The sequence below is a fragment of the Melanaphis sacchari genome, unplaced genomic scaffold (genome assembly GCF_002803265.2).
Source record: "Melanaphis sacchari strain LSU unplaced genomic scaffold, SCAv2.0 Contig395_pilon_pilon, whole genome shotgun sequence".
Classification (NCBI taxonomy): domain Eukaryota; kingdom Metazoa; phylum Arthropoda; class Insecta; order Hemiptera; family Aphididae; genus Melanaphis; species Melanaphis sacchari.
The window spans coordinates 16893-32114 of NW_020271251.1; the positions used below are offsets into that span (position 1 = coordinate 16893).

Below are 15222 nucleotides of genomic sequence, written 5' to 3' on the forward strand. Positions count from 1 at the left end.
CTATGTTTCATGTATTTGAGCTGAAATATAAAAGCAATTTGAAATAAACCTTTGCGTGTGATGTTAAATTGCTATTGAAAAGTATTTTAAAAACTGGAATAAAAACGCTATCATTATATTTTTATACTTTTACATTTCTATTATATTTCTTATCTTATTTATTATGTTTTTATTGTGTTTGTATATATATTTAAAATAAACGTACGATGTATTTTGTATTCATAAGGCTTAGTTTATATTTTACATACCAAACTTGAATTACATCACTAATATAACTTAATTGATTGTTATGATTGGGCTCTTTGAAGACGGTTGTGGTAAGAGGTTTGCTGACGAGGGAGATAGGATTCGTTAGATTAGGTGGAAATGGTAATGGCATTTGAGTAAGTGATGGCCTTAGTCTTGTGATTCTCATCAGATCAGACGTACATAGACTATAAAAGAGTCACTGTTATTATAACCGACAGATTTCTGTTCCGGAACAAATGAGATACTGTAATGTTTTGGTTATGTCAACGGCTTTAAAATACTTTAAGATTGGCTTTAAGTACATTTAGTTAGAACAGTATAATACTAGGTTTTAAATAAAAATAAAATATATGGATAAAATTAGAGGATGATCCAATGTATTTATTATTTATAATATTCTAAGTTATCAAATATTATGTATTATTTGAAACAATAAAATGATGAAACATTTTGAATCAGTTTATATTTCCTTTCCCGCTCTGAATAAACTTTAAATTAATGCTAGTTTACTTTTAAACATTTGAGGTATTATTTTAATTTTAATATGTTAGGTACCTATCTTACTTTTTTATGTTTGTATAATATTTCTATGTACATTTGGTCTGCATGAAATATGAAGGTAAAAAACCATCCGTAAAATGAGTCCACATAAAAATAGATTTATAAAGAGTAATACAATGCAGAGGGATGTAATGCATTTTCGGGTTAAATGAAACGCTGTTGGCTAAATCTGATGGAAAACATAATGCCTGAGGACGCGCAGGGGTGGTTTGTAACAGGTGAAATGAAAAATACTGGAAATATACTTTACTGCGGTGTAGCCATGGGCTACAAATGTTTTGATACTAATGATTACATTATTCAAAGTTTTAATAATTTTTCTACTATTGCTACTTATTTTGGTTGTATTTAATTATTTATAATTTTCATACAACATATACGCATTTTGATTATACTATATATATATGTATTTTATATAGGTGCTTATAACTTAATTTGATTATATAATATTGATTTTATGTCTGATTAAGCAATACTATCATTTAATAATAAAAATAATTAACTTATTAAAAACATTTTTATAGCATCAGTTGAGGTACTTACTTTATATTATTGAGTAGGTAATAAATTATTTTTAATTAAAATAAGTATAATATTAATTAGTCATTTCCTTCAAACATAAATTTGACTTGTAATAATGTTGTAAAACTATTTATTTTTTTGTTTATAGTTTGCATATAATTGAATCACAATGGTCGTGTTACCGGTGTTTGGGCTACTCGTAACTGTTGCAGTCCAGAGGATATACGGTGAGTCATAATATAATGTTCGTTAATTCCCAAGTAATTTGTTTATAATATATTGTTATATGTGGTAGTCTGTTTTGATGCAACAGTTTTATTGTTAAAATTGGTCGATTCTTTATCGTTATTTAGGGAGAAAAAAAAGATTAGTTGCCAGTTTTTATTAACTCATTGACGATTATGAAATAAGTAATAACCCATACCAAATAAACCACTAGATTTATATATTTTTACATCTTGATGTATTCTCTGATTGTGCAATAAATTAGTGATTTACGAGGCTATAAAGAAATATGATTATAAATTAAGGTATTAAATATATATATATATATATCCATTTCTACTCTAGCATTTCATTTATTTTATTGGTCACTATAGTTGTCTTCTTAGTCCTTATTAAAGTGGATATTGAAATGTATGACTGCAGTGTTAAACGAATAAATAATTTTGATAAACTATTGAAAAGGGATACTTTTACTATGTATGGTATTGATGATAATAATTTTTTTTTCGTGAACTTTTATATTTATTATTTGTGTTATTCTCTGTTTTTGCCATTTTCTCCTTCTCTCCTAATATACATATATTTATGTATAATTTAATTTAATTGATAATTATACGAATATGTAGTATTTTATTTATAATTGTATACATTATATTACTAAATATCAAATTATACAATTATGTACAATTTTAATAATTAATTAATCAGTTATATCTAATATATTTCTGATTACCCTCAAAGACTAATGCTATTTAATGATAAATGATAATATATGAATCTCAATTTACATGATACTTACCTATGTTACATATATTAATTATTTTTATAATAAAATATTAGATGGTAGGTGCATACTTTTTTTTTTTTAAATATTTTACTTTATTTGAAGAATAACGATCTATACATAGTACAAATAAGCAATAGGTAGTAATAAAAATGTATAGACAAGTTACAGAAATAAACGCATGAGGAGAGAATCACACATTTGTGATACCTCTTACATTTATAAGTTTTAACTTAAGTTATCAAATCATGGCGCCATTTCCTCTTGAGGCGTCTAGTTAGGTTACCTGGAAGTGTTAGTGAGGCTGACTCATTGACTAGATGGTAGGTGCATACTTATGTTCTTTAAGAGCTGATAATATTTAGATAAATAATTTTTATTATAATAATATATTGAATAATATATTTACTTTGATACCAAGCCAGCCACCTAGGAAATATTTTCAGATATTAAACTTTTTTGTAAAACAATATTGGTACTTATTATTTACTTATACAAATTTTAATATTTTAAAAACCTAAAAATATATTATTGATTCTTAATATAGGTAGTCTCTTTGTGTATAAATATAATATTTATGGATATTTTCATACTTTTTTTTATATTTTTATGCATATGCATGGTTTTTTTCTTTAGTATTAAAATAATATCAGATAGTTGTATTTATAAATCACCTTTATATATGCTCTTAAATCTAATTTAAATGTTTTACTGCCAGAAATTAAAACCTTTTTTTTATATTTGTTTGTATATATGTATATATATATATATATATTTTTTGTGACTGGTGAAATGTGTTGAGGATTATGCAAATTGCTTTCGATTTCGTTTTCCTCTAGTAGTGACCGTGGAGAAGGTAGTGGAAATTTCATTACTGACGGTTTGTCCCTATGTGTATTGGGGTGAAAAAAGTGAGCTTTTGGTGAAGACGATTTCTAGAGTTATGACGACGGCTGACGAGAAGTGAAACAAACCTCATTTATCAAAATGTCTGAAAGAGTCTTTTTAAGTAAAAAATGCAGTTTTTCTCTTGCGATCTTTATTAGACGTTTAAATTCACTGACAGAACTCGGATATTATAATGTATACATATAATATATTTATTTTTATATTTTTAATGAAAAAAAATTATTGATCTACGGATATAGTAGTCCTTAAAGCTTGTGAAAAACACGATCATCAGCCACGCGATTTCCTCGCACGTCGTGTAATATTGTAAACGTTAGTGTTGGGGCAGTTATATGTTGCCTAAGTGCCAAAAGTCACGAACGTCCATTTTTTTTATTGTTGTGAAGTGTCGTTACTAATTGTCCGACTAACCCATAAAGGCTTTCTTTTATTTATTTTTTTTTAAATTTTGTTCGCCTTTCGTTTACACATGCAAACGTTTTTGCTATTGAAAGTTTTATAGATTACATTGTCTATCTCGATTATTTACTGTCCAGTATTAATTCTACGCACATTTGATCTGCTACTCGGATATTGGATTTTGGTTGTGCGGAACGCGTGTGATGATTTATATAGTATATCTATATATACATACTATATATTTCTGCATAACATTTTTTTCTGAAATCATTTATTTGGAATACGTTCGAATCGATCTTCGATTCAGTCTGTATGACTATAGTTAATGAAAAAATTAGTAACGCTAATCAGATATGTACATTCAGTAGTCTATTTTATTTAGGCAGAATTTAATTTATATTAATATTAAATTACTTTTACCTAATATTGTGTAAGTTCAATAAATTATGCTTACATTTAATAAAAAATTAAAATTTTTATGAAGTTACTATTGAAGTAACTATTTTGTTTCATTTTGTAGTATGAAAATTGTTTTATATTTGGTGCTCCTTATAGTTAATCAAACACGTATTATTTATATTTTATAATTAGCAAGTTCTATTTTTCCATATAATATTTTTTTTTTCCTACGGTTAGATGATAATTGTATAATATATTGGTATTTTTTATATTTATTTTTTTACGGTACATACCGTAAAAAAAATAAATAAATACACATCTTATTGAAAAATATAAATGTATTATTATGACATCGTGTATATGTAATAAAATTATTTGCTGTCTTTTATGTTAATTTTTTATAATCTTACCATTTCCCAGTTGTATTTTATAATAAGAGTTTGATTTATTAAATTATTTAATTACTGTCAAATACAATTTCTTACTGAATAATATTTAATACCCATGTTGAAAGTTTAACAAACATTGTGAATCTTTGAAAACTACGGAATCTAGCGTACATCTACCTTTTTTATGCAATTATTTAGAAGATAGTTAATTTATTCTTACATTAAGTGGTATTTGTTTATTAATTTATGGTATTTTATGATATTATTAATAAAATGTATGTTAACTTATATAATATGTATATGTATACTATACACATATATTGTAAAACTGTTAGGTATCTTGTCGTTTGAAATGAAATGCAAACACAATCATTCACAGAGACGACGATTCAGTGGTGGCGTCTCTCTCCTTTCTACTTCTCTTTCACTCACTCTTTTCGTGTTCTTCCATCTCTTTTTCTCTCTCGTATACGCATATTCTCTTCTACTCTCACTCTCTCTCTCTCTCTCTCTCTCTTTATCTTTGAATCGGACTATCGTCCCTGGAACCTAATTAAACTGCGTTTGCCTTCGGGGGCCCTGGCGAAGAACCAGTGAGCGTTCACCCGCCAAATTAAACGTACTATGGCCTCCGGTTACTTTTACACCGCAGACTCCAACACACAACACACACTACATCATATTTTAATAATGTTTGAATTTGACTGGTTTGCGTGGGTGTATGTTATATATTTATTATATTGTATTGTTTGAATTATGAAATGTATTTCAGAACAAAAAGTCGTTCGCCGAGCTACTGTCCACTGTATGTATAATAGTGTTTATTAATCCCCCAAAAATCACCCTACTGTATTATTACAAAAAGCTGCGGCGATGCACCGTCACTGATCTTTCTCTTTTGTGGTATACAGTTGAGTGGACGGTGCGTGGAATCAGCTAAAAATTAATTTTCGTATAAAGGGTCAGACTGCCGCCGTCGTAAGTGTAAAACTGTATGCGTGCGTGTAAATGTATTTTTTGTGTTTTTTCTATAATGTGTCGAAAAAGATCCATAATATTTTACAGAAAATATTAACAAACTTATATAAGTAATGGTATGTTCTATTATTTTCATGTTTATAATGTATGCATAGATTCATATACAGTCATGTAGGCGTCAAAACATATAAATGTTGCTAGTAAAATATACTTACGGATATAATTTACGTTTAATTGTTAGTTTATCCATAAACAGTTTTATTTTTAATGGATACAAAATTTCTTTCATTCCGTGATTAATTTATTATAAATTTTGTGAATCATATGGTTGTTACTTATAATACTTAAATAGGAGCTTAATTTTTAGTTAGTATTTTTAAAACAATTATGCAATCAACATATTTGCATAGATATTTAATACATTTTGTTTAAAACCATCCTTGAATTTTAAGTATAATAATATTTTTTGTGACATTTAAACTAGTCAAATTTAATTTACTAAAAGCATATCACTGAAAAATCTAGTCATTAATAGTTATTCAATTTTATTTTTATTAGTTGACTCGCAATACTATAGTTAGTATATTGAACAATATTAGTTTAGTTAACTATGATTAATAATGTACTATACAGTTTATAATTGATTTACTTATATTATACTATGGAGATAAAGATAATTTTATTTGTATATTTATGTATAAATATATAAGCGTATAACAAAAATAATAATTACATTTATTATTATAACATCACTACTACGGTATATCTAAAATTTTAAAATTATTTATTTATTGACCACCTGAAAACAAAAACATCGAAATATATCATTAAATATTTTTACAAAAAAAAGTTTTTTTTTTTATACTATTGTAATACATATATTTAGTATCTTTTCTATGCACTAAAATGTAGTTATAACTTACCTTCCATTAAATAAAATGACTTCATTTTTTTATTCAGCTAAATTTTATTAAACCGAACTAAATTCGTGGTGTACTTTTATATTGTTTTTAATTAAAAATCCTATTAAATACATAATTAAGTTATTTAAAATGTTTTTAATGCATTTGTATTTTCAAATCCAAAACATATTCTTACATTTACGAAGTTAATCGTTTGTATGAACACTTAATGTTATGTACAATTCTTATTTTTATTTTACTCGTGATATTACTTATTCAATTGCTTGATTACTAATTTAATTAAAAATACTATTAATAAAAATTTGAAGTCACGTTTTGTATTATACTTGGCATTCACTTTATACTAATTGTTTTCTAAATTATAAGTACAATTAGGACAGTACATAGATATCTCGCTTAGTAAAATATCCTATTATACCTTATTTTTTTGACAGCTTAAAAATATTTAAAACTACAAATAAATGTTTTACTCTTTATTATTGTTAACTATTTACATTTTACGAGTGCTTTTATTTAAATCGTTCCATTCGAAAGACTTCCAAGTAAACAATTCCGAAATTCCAGCTAATAAAGTTTAAACGCAAATTCGTCTAAAGAACGAAAAAGAAGGGAATGAGAAAGTGAGAGAGGTTACTTGCTTTAAAAACGTATTACAATTATGTTAATGTGGAATTAGAGAGAGAAAAAGTCTTGGTCGTAACAAATTACAGTTTCTTTAAAATGAGTATACAGTCCTTCTGGCTTACAGGGAAGGGTGTAATAAATTATTAAAATTATTTTTCAAAAAAAAAAAAAAAACAAATATTAATAATACATTTAATACATATAAATATTAAAATGTGTATTTTAACATAGGTACTTACTTATTATTTTTGTTTTACTATTTTTTACGTACTTCTATGATATGACAAAAGTTTATAGAAGTTCATGGAACTATACAAGTGACGAGAAACGATTCAATTATTTTTAAACTTTAAATAAATGGTGTATGTGTACTTTGTAATGTAAATGGTATTTATTAATTTACACGCGTTTCGTTCCAATTAAATTAACAGCTTTGAGGCATTGTACTTGAAAAAAATAAAATAAAATCCGTAACATAATCAACAATCTTATTAATCTAAATACATTTAATGTTTTAATAAATATAGATAATCTTTAAATGACCCGTTGAATGTTCGAATTTCAGTACTACTAGCATTAATTTATGCTGAATATTGCAGTTAATAATATAATTTTAATCGCATTATCATTTTAAATTATTAAATTAAAATAACTTGTTAATTTATTTTTAATTTAATCTACTTTTTAAAATTATATAATTATTTACTGAAACTCATTTTACATGTATATTCTTATACATTTATAATAAATCAAATTAAGTACCCATGTAATAAATTATATTATTTTAATATCTTGTAATAACCTATTTTTATTTGGTACTATATTGTTACTTATGAACTTTTTTATACAGCCTTTAAATGTTTTTGTATTCCGTGTAGGTATTTAGGTTACCTATTCTCATAGTATTTATATTTTATGATAATTATACGCATCAAACTAGTTTAACTTAAAATATTATCTGTGTTAATTAAGTAAACTCTATTTATTTTTTTCGGATCAGAAATTAATATAATTTTATATTTATATTCATATTCATATTATTTTCATAAAGTATAAATATTTTAATAACAGTAATACATTTTTTTTTTTTTTACTTTTTGATTATGTATTCATTTATACTGGATCATCGAAAATATTATTATGTATAACAGTATGTCTACAATAATAACGAATATAGATCAAAACGGCGAAAATGTTTTACTTGCGAATATTTCTAGAAACTCGTTTTGCAAACGACACAATCATGATGTAGTGTTGCAGGGCCGCAGGGGTGGGAACTTTAATGATGCAATTGTGTTTAAAGTTATGTAAGAATGAGTATAATACTATACCAAAAGGTACATCCATAAACCGCACCAGGAGGGGATATCTCTATGTATGCGTACAGAGGTGATAAATAATATGTATGAACCATTACACTATTGTTTGGTGGTCGATTATTTATAAAATATAAATAAGTATTTATGGACAAAATCGTGTAGGGTATTTATTTTTATCTCATGGCAAAAATACGGCAATACATAAATTATTTTTTTGGAAAAAGTCGTTTACAAAGCTTCAAGTAGTTAATTTAACACTTATTTCGTTTAAATTGTTTAGCATGAAAAAATATTAGTCCTAGATTGGTATTGTAAACGTTTCTTGTGCATATAATATATTATTATATATAATATACTTCTTGTTAATTCCCTCGGTACCAACCCTTTCAGGTTCGTACGGTATCTGTTTTTCTTTTTAAAGTGAAATTTATTTCTTGCAACGTTTCGGAAAGAAAAAGATGAGTTTCCTTTACTTTCTTCGCGTTGGTCTCCTTAAAATAGAACTTATTCAGCACCATTCGCGGGACGTTGATTTATTCGCCTTCTTCTCAAATATATAATACAATCGAACTTAGTGATAGAGTGAGGTATATCTTTTTCTCTCTCTGCCCTTGTGAGTTATTCTTTTCCCTCTTTTTACCATTCCAAACCTTTTCAAGTAATTTGTCCAATTTTTTTCCCCTGACGCTGCCGGCGCATATCATTAATCTATCTTTTGAATCGACCACAAAAAGAGGAATCATTAGCTAAGGCTAAATGAGAAAAAAACTGAGCACTTAATTATTCGGCAATTTTTAACGACTAATGCTTTTTATTTTAACTTAATTTTGTACATGACTAGTGAAAAATAACGTATTTATTTACATTGAATGGTCCATTTTTGCTTTTCTTTGAATTTCAAAGGGTATATTAACACTTAACTGTGCATCAGCTACATAAATACGTTAATTTAATTAATATTTTTCTGGAATTTAAGAAGAAAAAAATGTATTTGAAAATTTGACAGTATTTTTGAACTTTACAGAAGTAATGTAATTCATGCTTTTTATATTTGATTTTTGTATTTTTTCAGTTTATTGTCTATGAATTGAGAAGTATTGTCCTTATCTATTAGTCTCTCATTTTGTAGTTTTGAAATATAATTCGAATCGTGAAAAAAATCAAAAAGTTTCATAACTGCAAAAGAAAGGTTTAAATACAAATGTAAATTAATAATTGATTTGTCAAAAAAATAATTATTTTTAAGGCTGTTCAAAATTACCTATTAAATCGGAAATTGTATATAAAATTGTCAATAAATAGTTTTTGAGTCTTATTAATTAATTTAAGGCATATTGAAAATGTATTTATATTATACATTATGTTTTAACACTCTTAGAGCTTTAAGAATTAATTTTAAACCGGATTAAAGTAAGTAAGGTTAAACACCTAAGACTTCCTGCTAAATGTAAAAAGTCCTGTTTATACTCCACTTGAGGTTGTTTATTTCGGAAACGTTGTTTCGACTAGGTAAATATCAATATAATTAAAAACATATTATTGCTTTACTTTTATTACCCATTTAACAAAATTATTTAATTATAACTCAATGTTGGTTTATTTATTTTAATCTATCAAAATATATGCCTGCACAAGTAATTATATTCTATTGAGAATTATAATATATTTTTTTTTTAGATCTTGAGTAAAGCAAGGAATGAGTTAGTTTTACAATTTTTTTTTCTATGAAACTTTGTATAGGAAAAAAATAAACGTTCCAACTTCAAAAATATATTTTAGTGGCAAATTAGACTTAGTATGTAGGTACTCTAGGATGGAAAAAAGTAAAAAGTATTTTTCAAAATAATCTGAAAAAAAAACAATAAAAAAATTGCGAAAAATGAGCATTATAATATAAAACTGATTTTTAACTAGATCGATTTGATTTTATTATTCAAAAATTATTAACTGGGAACTTACATTTTTTCTAAACAGTAAACATTTATATTGGTGTTGTTAAAATTTTAAAAACATTTTAGGCTATTATTTATAGGTATTTTAAGTATTTAACTATTTTTAGTTTTCTATTTTGACAAAGGTATGTAGGTATCTAAATTTAAAAATTTTACATTAACACAAGTACAGTCGAATTCTTTTGTTTTTAATTAAAGTATAATTAATTTATCAACTATAATATTTGACATGTGTAGTATCTAAATATTTTATGACTTAGTTGTTTGTAATACCTATAACTTAAATTTATGAATATTTAAAAAATACCTAATTTCAATTATAAAAAAAAGTATAATTTTGTTTTCGACAGTATAAATACGTATAAATTGTATCTGTATAAATCTAACGTTCATAAGCATTAAAATATTAAATAAATTTAAAAAATATATAAAAAACTGTAAAGACGTTTTATGTGAAAACACGAGTTTGCACTTTCATTAATTTTGTTTTTCGCACCAGTAAAAGTTTTCAAAGATTGTTAATCTGTTACCACGGCTACAAGGAGACTTACCATAGGTAGTAATCTAATTTTAACACAGTTCTATATTATTTAGTATTATTAGGGAGTATTTTTTTTTAAATTAAATAGTATGATTATTTAAATTTAATAAATAAATAGTTAAAAACATAAATAGTTGAATAATTTGTTTTTATGATTGCGTTTTTATGTTTTATTCTGTTTTTTTTTTTTTAGTCTGTAATCATATAATTTATGTTATGATTTTCTTGTAACACACGATATAATATTGTATTTTATTTTAATTCAATTTTTTTAAAATATATTTTGTTATATAATACATTTTATTTTTATATTTTTTAGAGTTCAATATCAATAGTAACAAAATTAATATTGTAAAAATTAAATTTTGTAATTTTTTATTTTTAATATCATATAGATTTTTAAAATAATATGTTTCCCTACATATATTTATTAAATGTTTTAATTATTAACTATTATCATTTTATTTCTGTTTTCCCATAAAAATTCAATAAAATCGTTTAAATTTTTCTAAAAAACTAACTTATACCTATAGAATTTCTTCATGTGAAGTTAATCCAACTTATTACTTAATACTTATTACTTCCAATATATTTTCAAATATTGCTGAGCTTTTTAAGTTGTTATATATTGTTTTTTGAAAGTTATTAATATTGTTAAACTGAATATAAAGTTACAAATTTAAAAGTGGAAAATTTAATGATATATTTATTTACTTTATTTATTGTTATAAGATACCATATATTGTAAATACTACTATTATTTTATAGAATTTAAATTTAAAGAATAATTATCTATATCAATCTTCTTGGCTTAACAACTATAATTATTATCATAAAAAAAAAAAAAAAATAGTTAATTGACTAATAATCGGAAATACGTAGTAGAAAAGTACATAGTTTTCTGATGTCAATAAAGGGAGATCCACTTTTACGTGAAATCTGTGAATGAGTAAAGTAACTATCAAATATCAACTGACGGAATGCTGCAAATAAAAATAAGAGCTTAAATAATGCAAAATATTCAACCCTTTAGGCATAAAGCTAGAATCCAAGTCTGAAAACAATTTAAACTTATTATTAAAAAAATCAAACTATATGGGTTATAGGTTAAATGAATAAGCCATAAGTAATATACATAATCTATTGTAAATTATTGTATGCTAATTATTTGGATTATGTAATAGAAAATTATTATAATAATTATAAATATTGTTTTTTTGAATCTGAAAATCAAACAAATTTATTTATATAAGTACTCAAAGAATACAAAAAAAAATACAAATTTTAGTCGTTCATATTCTACTACTATCAAAAATGAAATACCGTTACTTTGGATTTAAAATTTAATTTTATTGATAATTGTGTAACGTGTTATGTGTATCGTTGTTCAATTTCAGTATGCATCATAAACCGTAGATTATTTTTTCTGAATCAACTCTGCAACAGAATTACAGAGATTAACCTAAAGTTTGACTGTAACAGTATAATATATACCATAATCCTATATATGATCCTTATATTCAATACCCTCTGTCCTTTAGTATATTAATAGATTAAAATTAACTTCTAATAATTTTCAGTTTTTATTTTTTATTTTAATAAACTAGTAATAAGTTGTTATCAACATTTTATTCTTATTAGTTACATACAAATACTATTACTTGATATTCATTCATTGTTGTATATAACGTGTAGTAATCACAACTCTCGGCATATTATCATTTTAGATAAAATGTGGAAATAAATTATTAGGTACCTTCATTTTTCATAGTAACATTTCCCAGTAAATTTTTGCGTTACACAATATGAGCATGACATAATAATTATGAACAATACTCATGTTACTTTTCAAAAGATCTGTTGTTTTATTTATGTAAATTACCCACTATTTGTTTTTCTTTTATTATTCAAATTTTCGTATTACGCGGTAGACTCTACGGTTCGTGCGTCAATATAATAATAATAATAAAAAAAAATAAATAATATATTATGAGTATAATGCTATTATTTATTATGCGTATACATATTATTATGTAACGTATTAACCGTTGTTCAATCGTCTATAATGTAAACAATAATGCAATTAGTGGAATGAAAAAATATATCAATAACACAAAATTATTGATAGTGGCTCTACGTTTGTATACCATGTTATTATACTGGCCATGGCTAATAATATAGGATAACGTTTCCATTCAAACATTCGGTTTTATTAACAATATGATTATGACATCCAATATTTGTGGTGTGCGTATAATTATATCATAGTAGAGTGCGATTGAATCAATAATCATCACCAGGATTCATAGCGTAGCTGTGTTGTGCGTGCGTGCGTGCGCGTGTTTGTGTGTGTGTGTGTGCGCGCGCGTGTGTGTGTGTGTGTGTATGTGTAATACCTAGGCTAGGCGTTCTTGTGTATGGTAGTGTTGTGTATAATAGAATTACCCGATGAGCATTATTAATGTCGCGATATTTCCTCTCCGTTAACTCAAAATTAAATCAGAAGTTAAATAATTACTCCGAAACTTTCGTAGCTATACACGCGAACTAATGGTGTATAATACGTATGCGCATATGCGTGTATATTATATGATATAGTTGTATAAATTAAGAGTCGCGTCCGTATAATGATCGTTTACCGCGGTTCATATTATGTACCGTGTTCGGTGAAGTAAATAGACACTTCGATGTGCTATCGAAGAATCGTGATTGACAAAATGTCAAACAGGCACGTGGTATGGAGTACGATTAAAAAAAGAAAAGAAAAAAATTAAAAAAATTAATTTAGTGAAGTGCAGTCAAATTGGCGTACTCTTATAATCGAGTCAGGAGCTGTATAATAAAAACTCTTCGCGCGCTTTTAATTACACTTGACGTTCTCGAGCGTTACGCAGCAATGCCATCGCGCACGGCTGTCGTTTGTCTAAAGAAAAAAAAAAATTGTACGAAAAAACACACCACTTTTTATCCGCGCAATTTTTTCTAAAAAGTGGTGTGTGTGTGTGTTATACGAATTAGCGTGATCTTTTTTTTTTTTTTTTAAACGTTTATTTTTGTGAAAATTGTACGTACACATTACACAGTAGAAGGGGCACGACGGGGGCGGGCGCGCGCGCACGCGTTCTTCCCGGTCTTGGTCGCTACACTAATTTATGCATTATTCCGGAGTCAGTAAAAGAAGGGACGCCGGTGTCGGCGAGGCGTGTTGTTGGCGTGACGGTTTGACGGTGGACGGCGGACGACGGCGGTGAAGAGGAGAGGGTGGGGCCCGCGGCGTGGCGTCGTCGTCGTCGTCGTCGTCGTCGTCGTCGTCCTAGTCGGCGGCGGCAGGAAAGAATATTGATGTGTACAACAGTATCGGTGACCATGGCAACGCCGGCGGAACGGGCGGATGGCCGAGATGGACGCGGTGGTGCTGTATACGTGGATCGGGGAGGGGGGGGGTGCTAGCGAGTTTTCGTCGGTGGGCGGTGGACGGGTAGCGAGTTTGATGGCCTTGCAGCAGAGTGGTGTTGGTGGTGCCGGCGGTGGCGGCGGCGGCGGTGGTGGTGACGACGGCGGTGGACGGGTCAACCGCCGCCGCTGTTGTTGGTGTCAGCGGCGGCGGTGGTGGGAAACTATAGCACCGGCGGTGCGGCAAACTTGTCCGATATAGTGTTATACTTGTTAATTCGTTTAGCAGTCGCATCGTCACGAACTCGGAGCACGGCGGTCGCGCGAAACTCGCACGCTCTCACGCCGCCGCAGCCCTCATATATCTATCCATTTATTTATTATTATTATTATTATTTTTTTTCCCCTCCCGATCACGGCGATACGTTTTCCGAGTAGTTGCGACTGTTTCAACAACACGAGTGTGTTTCTGCTTACGATGTAATAATAATGTTATCGCGTATCATCAGGTATCGCTAATGCATGTATTATGCGCGTACGTCCCCGCATTAAATACAAACATGTTAATGTGCGCAAACGGCGAGTCGGGTGGACTTGGTGTTAAAGAAAAAAAAGAGAATACTTTTTTTTTTGTGATTATGAGTATTCATTTTAAAAATTTGAAAGTTTGAAATCAAAAACGCCTAAACGCGCAATAAGTAGTAAATTCATAATGGTGATGGCATGAGCATTATATGGATTATAATAATACGGTCGTGAGTCCTTATTGAGGCGGCGGACTGCGTCACACACACACACACCTTACACACGCGTTGTGAGACTATAATATTTAGTGTTCATTTATCGAACTGTCGAAAAGTCATTGTATTAACACTGCTAATTATTAGTCGTGTGTAATAATCTAAATCTAAGAAAAAAATAAAAATAAATTTAGATTATTACATACGACTAATAATAAGCAGCGTTGACACAATGACTTTTCTACAGTTCGATAATTGTATCAACTGCAGTGATGAACTAGCGTAGCTTTTATAACTTTTCACGAAAAGTAAAAC

General features: G+C 27.4%; 1 protein-coding gene across 1 annotated transcript in view; it reads left to right on the forward strand.

Annotated features, from left to right (window-relative positions):
• Positions 1–15222, forward strand: part of LOC112597226 — a 127823-nt gene that overhangs the window by 8936 nt on the left and 103665 nt on the right. The window contains exon 2 of the mRNA XM_025343190.1: positions 1481–1559. Within this exon, the coding sequence (XP_025198975.1) occupies positions 1502–1559 (58 nt within the window). The 5' untranslated portion in view covers positions 1481–1501. The remainder of the gene's footprint in view (positions 1–1480; positions 1560–15222) is intronic.